Here is a 14,553-nt window from a genome sequence, read left to right on the forward strand (position 1 = left end):
ATCCATTTCACGTTTCATATATATATATATTACATTTTATGAATAATGTGGTAAATTCATAGTGCTACTAAATAACTCAGCCTTCAGATTATTCCAAAAGTAAAATAACACACCTTGGGAATCATGACTCGTAACAACAATGTTTGATTTGTTGAATCAATTCAACAGGAGGCTTATGTAAGTAATCTCTAAGCACGTGCTCTGCTGGCCCTGAAAGAGTTGGGCAAACAAGAGAGGGGAGAGGCCCTCGGTCTGTCAGCAGTTCACATGCAGCTCCACACTCACTGACAATGAGAGCCATGCATCCTGCAGGCTTAGCATGCACAGTCCCCCACATCCAGCCACCCCCTTACCTCCTGGCTGGCTGAGAGTGAGAACACACGGTACTAGCCATTGTTAATCCAAGCAGGCATCCATCCTGTTGGCTACAGCTGAGAGCCCCACTAGCTAAACACCCACTGCTTTATCACATTGTACTTGTATACAAGCTGTTTAAATAGGATGTTCTGCTGATATCAACTTGCAGGGCAGAGTTCACATAGCAACAGTTCCGGAGAGCATTAAGCACTTCATCTGTCCTACAGCTGAGCGGCACCATGGGAGAATGTGTTGTTGAGAGTTGGTGGTTTCCATTTTAAAATTCATAATGAGTAAAACCATTTTGTCAAAAACAGCTGCTACAGTGTGTTGTCTTGTCTGTGACTGGCAGTCCTCTACCTACAGTGTCTTGTCTGTGACTGGCAGTCCTCTACCTACAGTGTCTTGTCTGTGACTGGCAGTCCTCTACCTACAGTGTCTTGTCTGTGACTGGCAGTCCTCTACCTACAGTGTCTTGTCTGTGACTGGCAGTCCTCTACCTACAGTGTCTTGTCTGTGACTGGCAGTCCTCTACCTACAGTGTCTTGTCTGTGACTGGCAGTCCTCTACCTACAGTGTCTTGTCTGTGACTGGCAGTCCTCTACCTATAGGTGTCTTGTCTGTGATTATAAGTCCTCTAACTACAGTGTCTAACGGGAGCCTGTTAGGACTTGATAGGCTACATCTTTAGAACTAGAGCCATGAAACATACATGAATATACCTACTGTAGACTGTAGATTAATGTACCCACTGTAGGCTACCTACTGTAGATTCATGTACCCACTGTAGGCTACCTACTGTAGATTCATGTACCTGCTGTAAATTCAATGCAGCAGATATGTGGATATTTAGCCTAATCTCAGCACCCAGAACCAAATCAGCTACTGGATGTTACTGTTATGGCTGTAACGAGAAACCAGTGGATATGTGATGTTATACCAGAGACCAGTGGATATGTGATGTTATACCAGAGACCAGTGGATATGTGATGTTATACCAGAGACCAGTGGATATGTGATGTTATACCAGAGACCAGTGGATATGTGATGTTATACCAGAGACCATTGCGCCCCCGCACTGTTCTTCAACTCAAAAACCATTACCATTACACCGCCGACACTGTGCCGTTACACCCCCGACACTGTGCCGTTACACCCCCGACACTGTGCCGCTACACCCCCGACACTGTGCCGCTACACCCCCGACACTGTGCCGCTACACCCCCGACACTGTGCCGTTACACCTCCGACACTGTGCCGCTACACCTCCGACACTGTGCCGTTACACCCCCGACACTGTGCCGTTACACCCCCGACACTGTGCCGTTACACCCCCGACACTGTGCCGTTACACCGCCGACACTGTGCCGTTACACCGCCGACACTGTGCCGTTACACCTCCGACACTGTGTCGTTACACCCCCGACACTGTGCCGCTACACCTCCGACACTGTGCCGCTACACCTCCGACACTGTGCAGTTACACCCCCGACACTGTGCCGCTACACCTCCGACACTGTGCCGCTACACCTCCGACACTGTGCAGTTACACCCCCGACACTGTGCAGTTACACCCCCGACACTGTGCAGTTACACCCCCGACACTGTGCCGTTACACCCCCGACACTGCGCCGTTACACCCCCGACACTGCGCCGTTACACCGTAGTAGTATACATTGGAGTGAAGCACAGACTGAGTTGTTAAGTTTAAACAGGCTTGTTACACCCCCGACACTGTGCAGTTACACCCCCGACACTGCGCCGTTACACCCCCGACACTGCGCCGTTACACCGTAGTAGTATACATTGGAGTGAAGCACAGACTGAGTTGTTAAGTTTAAACAGGCTTCCTGTTTATCACATGGGACTGTATGGGGTCGTGACCTGCCTGTACCAGCAATTCTGCTGCCCACATTCCTCACTGGAGAAATAGATGGATAGCTGACCCTGTGGACAGAAAGGTCAAGCGCTCATAACAGGCATGAGAGAACTGTCATTTTATAAAGAAGGCTATCTTCATTCCTCTATTCAGTTCAACTTCCTGTTTTGAGGAGGCACAGAGGGCTAGTTTACCATCAGCAGTTAAACTGTATTCTTGTTCTTCCTCTTTTAGGACTATGTTGAAGATAACAACAAGAGGATTCTAATATCCCATAATTCTTTGCATAAATGAGGAAGAACTCTAGACAAAGGGACCAGTGATACTAGTTATTGCGTTGTTCTAACCTGGGTATCTTCAACATAGATTTAGGGCCTACAAAGAGGATTATCTTTGTTCCTCTTTTCAGTGCAATGTCCTCTTTTGACGAGGCAAAAATATTGAATTAGTTTTCCCATTATCACTGCAGTTTTGTGAAGTTGTATTCTCATTCTTCCTCATGTCCATCATATAACCCTTTACACATCCCTCTTTCCTCCAGACATATGTTCTTCCTGCACATAAAGGAGGAGCTGGACAGTGGCAGCCTGCAGATGGAGGCTGAGCAGGCCAAGGAGCTGTGTGCCCTCCTAGCCCAGGCTGAGTACGGAGACTACAACCAGAACACAGCCAAGTACTGCTCCAGCCAGATCTTCAGACAGGAGCCTGACCTGGCAACCATCAACAGGTCAGCACAGCAATGAGTAACTTGACTCCACCTGCATTCCATGTCTTACTAAGTACTTCTCTGTGCTGACTTGTAGAACTGCTATAGATACAAGATGATAAAAATATAACCTTTTTGATTTGTGAAGGACATATGAATAGCTGACTAAACCATGGTTTGGTCTTCTGTTATTGCCTTGATGTGGGAGGAGCCTAAATACTCCCAAATCAGCATATAAATGGGATTCACAACATCTGTCCCTAAAACACTAGGCTGCTGACTCAGCTAGCCCTGCAGCTATATACAATCACTACCGGGCACTAAAGTACAGTTCTCATTCCTCATGTGTTTAGTTTAGTTTCAGTACTTTGTAGATATTTTATATATATATATATATTTAAACAATGGAGGGACAGAAAAAAAGAAACCCAGCAGGGATTATTTGGTGGCAGCATTTGAAATAGAACGTAGAAAACATGTTTCATTCTATGGGTGGGCCCCCCTGGTGATTGAGCAGTATTACAACAGCAGAAAACGTAAATATTCTGTCCAATCCTGCCGTGTCCGTCTGCAGCATCCAGGAGAAGCACCGTGACCTAGAGGGTCTGAGCCAGGCGTCAGCAGAGTACCAGGCCCTCCAGCTGGTGTCCTCCCTGGAGAACTACGGAGTGGAGTGGCACTGGGCCAGGGACTCGGAGGGACAGAGGCTGGCTATAGGGGTCGGCCCTGAAGGGGTATCTATCTGTCAGGAGGACTTCACCCCCACCAACAGGTATATTCACTACACTGACCTGACTTCACCCCCACCAACAGGTATATTCACTACACTGACCTGACTTCACCCCCACCAACAGGTATATTCACTACACTGACCTGACTTCACCCCCACCAACAGGTATATTCACTACACTGACCTGACTTCACCCCAACAACAGGTATATTCACTACACTGACCTGACTTCACCCCCACCAACAGGTATATTCACTACACTGACCTGACTTCACCCCCACCAACAGGTATATTCACTACACTGACCTGACTTCACCCCCACCAACAGGTATATTCACTACACTGACCTGACTTCACCCCCACCAACAGGTATATTCACTACACTGACCTGACTTCACCCCCACCAACAGGTATATTCACTACACTGACCTGACTTCACCCCAACAACAGGTATATTCACTACACTGACCTGACTTCACCCCCAACAACAGGTATATTCACTACACTGACCTGACTTCACCCCCACCAACCGGTATATTCACTACACTGACCTGACTTCACCCCCACCAACAGGTATATTCACTACACTGACCTGACTTCACCCCAACAACAGGTATATTCACTACACTGACCTGACTTCACCCCCACCAACAGGTATATTCACTACACTGACCTGACTTCACCCCAACAACAGGTATATTCACTACACTAACCTGACTTCACCCCCACCAACAGGTATATTCACTACACTGACCTGACTTCACCCCCACCAACAGGTATATTCACTACACTAACCTGACTTCACCCCAAAAACAGGTATTAAACTAACCTGACAGTGCTGTTTGCAAAACATGTTATTCGTTGATGCACTGAACAAAAAACTAAAAAACTAAAGGTGAGGTCGGCTGCCTGTCTTTTTCTACTGTGCCATGTTTGTATACAGATGAAGCAGAGTGGAAAATAGAACACTGGCCGGTTATACAAACTCAAGGCAGCATGCTCCTGTTAGCGTAGACACCGTTACTATGTGATTATGTAGTTCTGTCTACAGGTCTAGACACCGTTACTATGTGATTATGTAGTTCTGTCTACAGGTCTAGACACCGTTACTATGTGATTATGTAGTTCTGTCTACAGGTCTAGACACCGTTACTATGTGATTATGTAGTTCTGTCTATAGGTCTAGACACCGTTACAATGTGATTATGTAGTTCTGTCTACAGGTCTAGACACCGTTACTATGTGATTATGTAGTTCTGTCTACAGGTCTAGACACCGTTACTATGTGATTATGTAGTTCTATCTACAGGTCTAGACACCGTTAATATGTGATTATGTAGTTCTGTCTACAGGTCTAGACACCATTAATATGTGATTATGTAGTTCTGTCTACAGGTCTAGACACCGTTAATATGTGATTATGTAGTTCTGTCTATAGGTCTAGACACCGTTACTATGTGATTATGGAGTTCTATCTACAGGTGTAGACACACAAGGCAATGTTCTCCTGTTGGACATTTAATATGAAGTTATATAGAGCCTACAATGACTCTCTGTCCTCTGTTCTAGGATCATTTATCCCATCATCCAGATGGCCACCCAGTCAGGGAAGAATGTGTGCATGACCATCACTAAGGACAGTGGTGAGGATGTGGCCCTGCTGTTTAAGATGACAAGCACCAGAGCTGCCAGCGGCCTGTACCGGGCCATCACAGAGACCCACGCCTTCTACAGGTCAGCAACCATGTAGCATGGCTCACATACCAACAACATGCCTTCTACAGGTCAGCAACCATGTAGCATGTAGCATGGCTCACATACCAACAACATGCCTTCTACAGGTCAGCAACCATGTAGCATGGCTCACATACCAACAACATGCCTTCTACAGGTCAGTAACCATGTAGCATGGCTCACATACCAACAACATGCCTTCTACAGGTCAGCAACCATGTAGCATGGCTCACATACCAACAACATGCCTTCTACAGGTCAGCAACCATGTAGCATGGCTTACACACCAACAACATGCCTTCTACAGGTCAGCAACCATGTAGCATGGCTCACATACCAACAACATGCCTTCTACAGGTCAGCAACCATGTAGCATGGCTCACATACCAACGACATGCCTTCTACAGGTCAGCAACCATGTAGCATGGCTCACATACCAACAACATGCCTTCTACAGGTCAGCAACCATGTAGCATGGCTCACATACCAACAACATGCCTTCTACAGGTCAGTAACCATGTAGCATGGCTCACATACCAACAACATGCCTTCTACAGGTCAGCAACCATGTAGCATGGTTTACATACCAACAACACACCTTCTACAGGTCAGCAACCATGTAGCATGTAGCATGGCTCACATACCAACAACATGCCTTCTACAGGTCAGCAACCATGTAGCATGGCTCACATACCAACAACATGCCTTCTACAGGTCAGCAACCATGTAGCATGGCTCACATACCAACAACATGCCTTCTACAGGTCAGCAACCATGTAGCATGGCTCACATACCAACGACATGCCTTCTACAGGTCAGCAACCATGTAGCATGGCTCACATACCAACAACATGCCTTCTACAGGTCAGCAACCATGTAGCATGGCTTACACACCAACAACATGCCTTCTACAGGTCAGCAACCATGTAGCATGGCTCACATACCAACAACATGCCTTCTACAGGTCAGCAACCATGTAGCATGGCTCACATACCAACGACATGCCTTCTACAGGTCAGCAACCATGTAGCATGGCTCACATACCAACAACATGCCTTCTACAGGTCAGCAACCATGTAGCATGGCTCACATACCAACAACATGCCTTCTACAGGTCAGTAACCATGTAGCATGGCTCACATACCAACAACATGCCTTCTACAGGTCAGCAACCATGTAGCATGGTTTACATACCAACAACACACCTTCTACAGGTCAGCAACCATGTAGCATGTAGCATGGCTCACATACCAACAACATGCCTTCTACAGGTCAGCAACCATGTAGCATGGCTCACATACCAACAACATGCCTTCTACAGGTCAGCAACCATGTAGCATGGCTCACATACCAACAACATGCCTTCTACAGGTCAGCAACCATGCAGCATGGCTCACATACCAACGACATGCCTTCTACAGGTCAGCAACCATGTAGCATGGCTCACATACCAACAACATGCCTTCTACAGGTCAGCAACCATGTAGCATGGCTCACATACCAACAACATGCCTTCTACAGGTCAGCAACCATGTAGCATGGCTCACATACCAACAACATGCCTTCTACAGGTCAGCAACCATGCAGCATGGCTCACATACCAGCAACATGCCTTCTACAGGTCAGCAACCATGTAGCATGGCTCACACACCAACAACATGCCTTCTACAGGTCAGCAACCATGTAGCATGGCTCACATACCAACAACATGCCTTCTACAGGTCAGCAACCATGTAGCATGGCTCACATACCAACGACATGCCTTCTACAGGTCAGCAACCATGTAGCATGGCTCACATACCAACAACATGCCTTCTACAGGTCAGCAACCATGTAGCATGGCTCACATACCAACAACATGCCTTCTACAGGTCAGTAACCATGTAGCATGGCTCACATACCAACAACATGCCTTCTACAGGTCAGCAACCATGTAGCATGGTTTACATACCAGCAACACACCTTCTACAGGTCAGCAACCATGTAGCATGTAGCATGGCTCACATACCAACAACATGCCTTCTACAGGTCAGCAACCATGTAGCATGGCTCACATACCAACAACATGCCTTCTACAGGTCAGCAACCATGTAGCATGGCTCACATACCAACAACATGCCTTCTACAGGTCAGCAACCATGCAGCATGGCTCACATACCAGCAACATGCCTTCTACAGGTCAGCAACCATGTAGCATGTAGCATGGCTCACATACCAACAACATGCCTTCTACAGGTCAGCAACCATGTAGCATGGCTTACACACCAACAACATGCTCACACAGGGTGACATTTTCCTCTTGTAAAAACATCTCTGCTGTGAGCCAATGTAGAGTAAGACATGTTTAATATGCAGCACAGTATATGCTAGCACAGTATATGCTGTACATTTTCTGATAATTTCCATGAGTTGCTGCTAAGTTTAGTTTTAGTGTACATGTGGAGTCACTCCAGTTTCAGAGTGTAATAACATTTTATAATGTCCCCGGACGATTACTGCTGGCTAGCGCTTCCACCCACCTAGCCTGAAGCTAGCCCCGCCAGAGCACCTGTGCTACCTCCGTAGCATACTCCTGGGCTACAATACCTACCACCGTAGCATACTCCTGGGCTACAATTACCCGGACCCACGACCGGTCTATCGATGTCACCGCATGAAGAGGAATAAACAGACTCACCCCATCACGACGTCCCCCAAAGGCTAACTCTCTAGCCCTTGCTATCTCCCTGCTTGCTATTTCGGCCTGCTAACTGCTACCTTGTTTAGCCCCGGCCTACTAACTGTTAGCTTGTTAGCACAGGCCTGCTGTGCTGTCTGAATCGCCTCGTCCCAAACACTCACTGGACCCATATTTACTCTCTTATCTCTTTCCAATTTTTAATTTGTTTATACCTTCCGGTAACCTGCCTCACCCAATGTGATACGGAATCGCTATTATTTTTAATTTTTAGAACACACTCAAGGACCTCCAGAAGCTAACTAGCTATAAGCTATTTAGTCATTGTTAGTTTTTTTTACCTGGATAACACTCACTAATCCAGCTTCCCTGGACACTGATCACTTGGCTACATAGCTGATGCACGCTGGACTGTCCATTAATCACGGTACCTCATTCTGCTTGTTTATGTTTATCTGTCGGCCCCGTTGCCTAGTCAACGCCATTTTACCTGCTGTTGTTGTGCTAGCTGATTAGCTCTTGTTGTCTCACCTACTGTTTTAGCTAGCTTTCCCAATTCAACACCTGTGATTACTGTATGCCTCGCTGTATGTCTCTCTCAAATGTCAATATGCCTTGTATACTGTTGTTCAGGTTAGTTATCATTGTTTTAGTTCACAATGGAGCGCCTAGTTCCACTCTTCATACCCCTGATACCTCCTTTGTCCCACCTCCCACATATGCGGTGACCTCACCCATTACAACTAGCATGTCCAGAGATACAACCTCTCTCATCATCACCCAGTGCCTGGGCTTACCTCCGCTGTACCCGCACCCCACCATACCCCTGTCTGCGCATTATGCCCTGAATATATTCTACCATGCCCAGAAACCTGCTCCTCTTATTCTCTGTCCCCAATGCTCTAGGCGACCAGTTTTGATAGCCTTTAGCCGCACCCTCATACTACTCCTTCTCTGTTCCGCGGGTGATGTGGAGGTAAACCCAGGCCCTGCATGTCCCCAGGCACCCTCATTTGTTGACTTCTGTGATCGAAAAAGCCTTGGTTTCATGCATGTCAACATCAGAAGCCTCCTCCCTAAGTTTGTTTTACTCACCGCTTTAGCACACTCTGCTAACCCTGATGTCCTTGCCGTGTCTGAGTCCTGGCTCAGGAAGGCCACCAAAAATTCTGAGATTTCCATACCCAACTATAACATCTTCCGTCAAGATAGAACTGCCAAAGGGGGAGGAGTTGCAGTCTACTGCAGAGAGAGCCTGCAAAGTAATGTCATACTTTCCAGGTCCATGCCCAAACAGTTCGAACTACTAATTTTGAAAATTACTCTCTCCAGAAATAAGTCTCTCACTGTTGCCGCCTGCTACCGACCCCCCTCAGCTCCAAGCTGTGCCCTGGACACCATTTGTGAATTGATCGCCCCCCATCTAGCTTCAGTTTGTTCTTTTAGGTGACCTAAACTGGGATATGCTTAACACCCCGGCAGTCCTACAATCTAAGCTAGATGCCCTCAATCTCACACAAATCATCAAGGAACCCACCAGGTACAACCCTAACTCTGTAAACAAGGGCACCCTCATAGACGTCATCCTGACCAACTGGCCCTCCAGATACACCTCCGCTGTCTTCAACCAGGATCTCAGCGATCACTGCCTCATTGCCTGTATCCGCTACGGAGCCGCAGTCAAACGACCACCCCTCATCACTGTCAAACGCTCCCTAAAACACTTCTGTGAGCAGGCCTTCCTAATCGACCTGGCCCGGGTATCCTGGAAGGACATTGACCTCATCCCGTCAGTTGAGGATGCCTGGTCATTCTTTAAAAGTAACTTCCTCACCATTTTAGATAAGCATGCTCCGTTCAAAAAATGCAGAACCAAGAACAGATACAGCCCTTGGTTCACTCCAGACCTGACTGCCCTCGACCAGCACAAAAACATCCTGTGGCGGACTGCAATAGCATCGAATAGTCCCCGCGATATGCAACTGTTCAGGGAAGTCAAGAACCAATACACGCAGTCAGTCAGGAAAGCTAAGGCCAGCTTCTTCAGGCAGAAGTTTGCATCCTGTAGCTCCAACTCCAAAAGTTCTGGGACACTGTGAAGTCCATGGAGAACAAGAGCACCTCCTCCCAGCTGCCCACTGCATTGAGGCTAGATAACACGGTCACCACCGATAAATCCATGATTATCGAAAACTTCAACAAGCATTTCTCAACGGCTGGCCATGCCTTCCGCCTGGCTACTCCAACATCGGCCAACAGCTCCGCCCCCACCGCAGCTTCTCGCCCAAGCCCTTCCAGGTTCTCCTTTACCCAAATCCAGATAGCAGATGTTCTGAAAGAGCTGCAAAACCTGGACCCGTACAAATCAGCTGGGCTTGACAATCTGGACCCTCTATTTCTGAAACTATCCGCCGCCATTGTCGCAACCCCTATTACCAGCCTGTTCAACCTCTCTCTCATATCGTCTGAGATCCCCAAGGATTGGAAGGCTGCCGTAGTCATCCCCCTCTTCAAAGGGGGAGACACCCTGGACCCAAACTGTTACAGACCTATATCCATCCTGCCCTGCCTATCTAAGGTCTTCGAAAGCCAAGTCAACAAACAGGTCACTGACCATCTCGAATCCCACCGTACCTTCTCCGCTGTGCAATCTGGTTTCCGAGCCGGTCACGGGTGCACCTCAGCCACACTCAAGGTACTAAACGATATCATAACCGCCATCGATAAAAGACAGTACTGTGCAGCCGTCTTCATCGACCTTGCCAAGGCTTTCGACTCTGTCAATCACCATATTCTTATCGGCAGACTCAGTAGCCTCGGTTTTTCGGATGACTGCCTTGCCTGGTTCACCAATTACTTTGCAGACAGAGTTCAGTGTGTCAAATCGGAGGGCATGCTGTCCGGTCCTCTGGCAGTCTCTATGGGGGTGCCACAGGGTTCAATTCTCGGGCCGACTCTTTTCTCTGTATATATCAATGATGTTGCTCTTGCTGCGGGCGATTCCCTGATCCACCTCTACGCAGACGACACCATTCTATATACTTCCGGCCCGACCTTGGACACTGTGCTATCTAACCTCCAAACGAGCTTCAATGCCATACAACACTCCTTCCGTGGCCTCCAACTGCTCTTAAACGCTAGTAAAACCAAATGCATGCTTTTCAACCGATCGTTGCCTGCACCCGCATGCCCGACGAGCATCACCACCCTGGATGGTTCCGACCTTGAATATGTGGACACCTATAAGTACCTAGGTGTCTGGCTAGACTGTAAACTCTCCTTCCAGACTCATATCAAACATCTCCAATCGAAAATCAAATCAAGAGTCGGCTTTCTATTCCGCAACAAAGTCTCCTTCACTCACGCCGCCAAACTTACCCTAGTAAAACTGACTGTCCTACCGATCCTCGACTTCGGCTATGTCATCTACAAAATTGCCTCCAACACTCTACTCAGCAAACTGGATGCAGTTTATCACAGTGCCATCCGTTTTGTCACTAAAGCACCTTATACCACCCACCACTGCGACTTGTATGCTCTAGTCGGCTGGCCCTCGCTACATATTCGTCGCCAGACCCACTGGCTCCAGGTCATCTACAAATCCATGCTAGGTAAAGCTCCGCCTTATCTCAGTTCACTGGTCACGATGGCAACACCCATCCGTAGCACGCGCTCCAGCAGGTGTATCTCACTGATCATCCCTAAAGCCAACACCTCATTTGGCCGCCTTTCGTTCCAGTATTCTGCTGCCTGTGACTGGAACGAATTGCAAAAATCCCTGAAGTTGGAGACTTTTATCTCCCTCACCAACTTTAAACATGTGCTATCTGAGCAGCTAACCGATCTCTGCAGCTGTACATAGTCTATTGGTAAATAACCCACCCATTTTCACTTACCTCATCCCCACACAGTTTTTATTTATTTACTTTTCTGCTCTTTTGCACACCAGTATCTCTACCTGTACATGACCATCTGATCATTTATCACTCCAGTGCTAATCTGCAAAATTGTAATTATTCGCCTACCTCCTCATGCCTTTTGCACACAATGTATATAGACTCGCCTTTTTTGTACTGTGTTATTGACTTGTTAATTGTTTACTCCATGTGTAACTCTGTGTTGTCTGTTCACACTGCTAAGCTTTATCTTGGCCAGGTCGCAGTTGCAAATGAGAACTTGTTCTCAACTAGCCTACCTGGTTAAATAAAGGTGAAATAAATAAAAAAATAAAAAATAATAATATTGATTTGAGTGTTTTTTGTCAATAACTGTAATCTTACTTGTCCTTCAGGTGTGACACGGTGACGAACGACGTGATGATGCAGTACAGCCGTGACTTCAAGGGTCACCTGGCGTCTCTCTTCCTCAACGATAACATCGACCTGGGCAAGAAGTATGTCTTCGACATCCGGCGCACCTCCAAGGAGGTCTACGACCACTGCCGCAGGGCGCTCTACAACGCCGGCATGGCAGGGGACTGTGTGTCCGGCAGGCAGAGCCCGTCGCGGTCCCCTGGGGTGGGGGAAGGAGGCTGTGAGGGGTGCCAGAGGAGCCGGGTGCTGGAGGAGAAGCTGCAGCAGCTCCAGGATGCTCTGCTGTGTATGCTGTGCTGTGAAGAGGAGATGGACGCTGCCTTCTGCCCCTGTGGACACATGGTGTGCTGCCACAACTGTGCCGTCCAGCTAGAGGTATCCATAATGCCATGGTTTAAAATAAGTATATATATACATACTCACTCACTCACTCACTACCAGTTTAGACACACCTACTCATTCAAGGGTTTTTCTTTATTTTTACTATTTTCTACATTTCTACATAAGAGCGAAGCCATCAAAACTATGAAATAACACATATGGAATCATGGAGTAACCAAAAAAATATTAAACTAATAAAAATATTTTATTCTTCAAATAGCCATCCTTTGCCTTGATGACAGCTTTGCACACTCTTGGTATTCTCTCAACCAGTTTAACCTGGAATGATTTTCCAACAGTCTTGAAGGAGTTCCCACATAAGCTGAGCACTGCTTTCCTTTTACTCCGCGGTCTAACTCATCCCAAACCATCTCAATTTAGTTGAGGTCGTGTGATTGTGGAGGCCAGGTCAACTGATGCAGCACTCCATCACTCTCCTTCTTGATCAAATAGCCCTTACACAGCCTGGAGGTGTGTTGGGTCGTTGTTCTGTTGGAAAAACAAATGATAGTCCCATTAAACGGAAGCCAGATGGGAAGGCGTAACGCTACAGAATGCTGTGGTAGCCATGCTGGTTAAGTGTGCCTTGATTTCTAAATACATCACCGACAGTGTCACCAGCAAAACACCATAACAAGACCTCCTCCGTGCTTCACGGTGGGAACCACACATGCGGAGATCATCCGTTCACCTACTCTGCGTCTCACACAGAGACACGGCGGTTGGAACCAAAAATCTCCGATTTGGACTGCAGCATCTGCAGAATTTCCCCTCCACGACCCCACACATGATGCAAGTTCACAGACAAAATTTAAACAATTTCAGTCCAAATAAACATTTCTTAAAAGCATTGTTAACTAATGGGGAATGCAGTCAGAGACTATAAAGGTGCTGCAGATGACAGTCCCCCCAGCTCTCTCTTTGCTGAAGCCACGAGTGCACGTTTCAGTGCCCAACAGGTCGTAGATCAGATTTTATCAGATGTCCAGGAGGAACTAGAGAACAATGATTTAGAAGAGGAGCAGGAATCTGAAGAAGAAGATGGGGAAGAATACAACCCAGAGCCACAATGTATCATCTTCAGATGAAGAAGAGAACCCCCAAGCTGAAAGAGACATTTTTGTCAAAGAACAGCAAAATAACATGGTCCTTGTCACCATATGACAACCAGGGCAGGATGGCAGCACAACATGTCATAAGGATGACCCCAGGGCCACAAGACATGCAGTCAACATGTCATAAGGATGACCCCAGGGCCCACAAGACATGCAGTCAACATGTCATAAGGATGACCCCAGGGCCACAAGACATGCAGTCAACATGTCATAAGGATGACCCCAGGGCCCACAAGACATGCAGTCAACATGTCATAAGGATGACCCCAGGGCCCACAAGACATGCAGTCAACATGTCATAAGGATGACCCCAGGGCCCACAAGACATGCAGTCAACATGTCATAAGGATGACCCCAGGGCCCACAAGACATGCAGTCAACATGTCACAAGGATGACCCCAGGGCCCACAAGACATGCAGTCAACATGTCATAAGGATGACCCCAGGGCCCACAAGACATGCAGTCAACATGTCATAAGGATGACCCCAGGGCCCACAAGACATGCAGTCAACATGTCATAAGGATGACCCCAGGGCCCACAAGACATGCAGTCAACATGTCATAAGGATGACCCCAGGGCCCACAAGACATGCAGTCAACATGTCATAAGGACGACCCCAGGGCCCACAAGACATGCAGTCAACATGTCATAAGGATGAC

The 14,553-nt window shown here is 47.4% G+C and overlaps 1 protein-coding gene across 1 annotated transcript; it reads left to right on the forward strand.

The window, feature by feature from the left end:
- Window positions 1–2,752: 2,752 nt before the first annotated feature.
- Window positions 2,753–12,771, forward strand: LOC135535097 (E3 ubiquitin-protein ligase MYLIP-A-like; the record flags this gene model as incomplete). The annotated part of the gene is made up of 4 exons (XM_064961822.1): window positions 2,753–2,963; window positions 3,517–3,714; window positions 5,242–5,406; window positions 12,375–12,771. Coding segments are annotated over exons 1-4 (942 nt in total), but the record flags the coding sequence as incomplete, so codon positions are not given.
- Window positions 12,772–14,553: the final 1,782 nt, after the last annotated feature.

The sequence above is a fragment of the Oncorhynchus masou genome, unplaced genomic scaffold (assembly GCF_036934945.1).
Source record: "Oncorhynchus masou masou isolate Uvic2021 unplaced genomic scaffold, UVic_Omas_1.1 unplaced_scaffold_4431, whole genome shotgun sequence".
Taxonomy (NCBI): domain Eukaryota; kingdom Metazoa; phylum Chordata; class Actinopteri; order Salmoniformes; family Salmonidae; genus Oncorhynchus; species Oncorhynchus masou.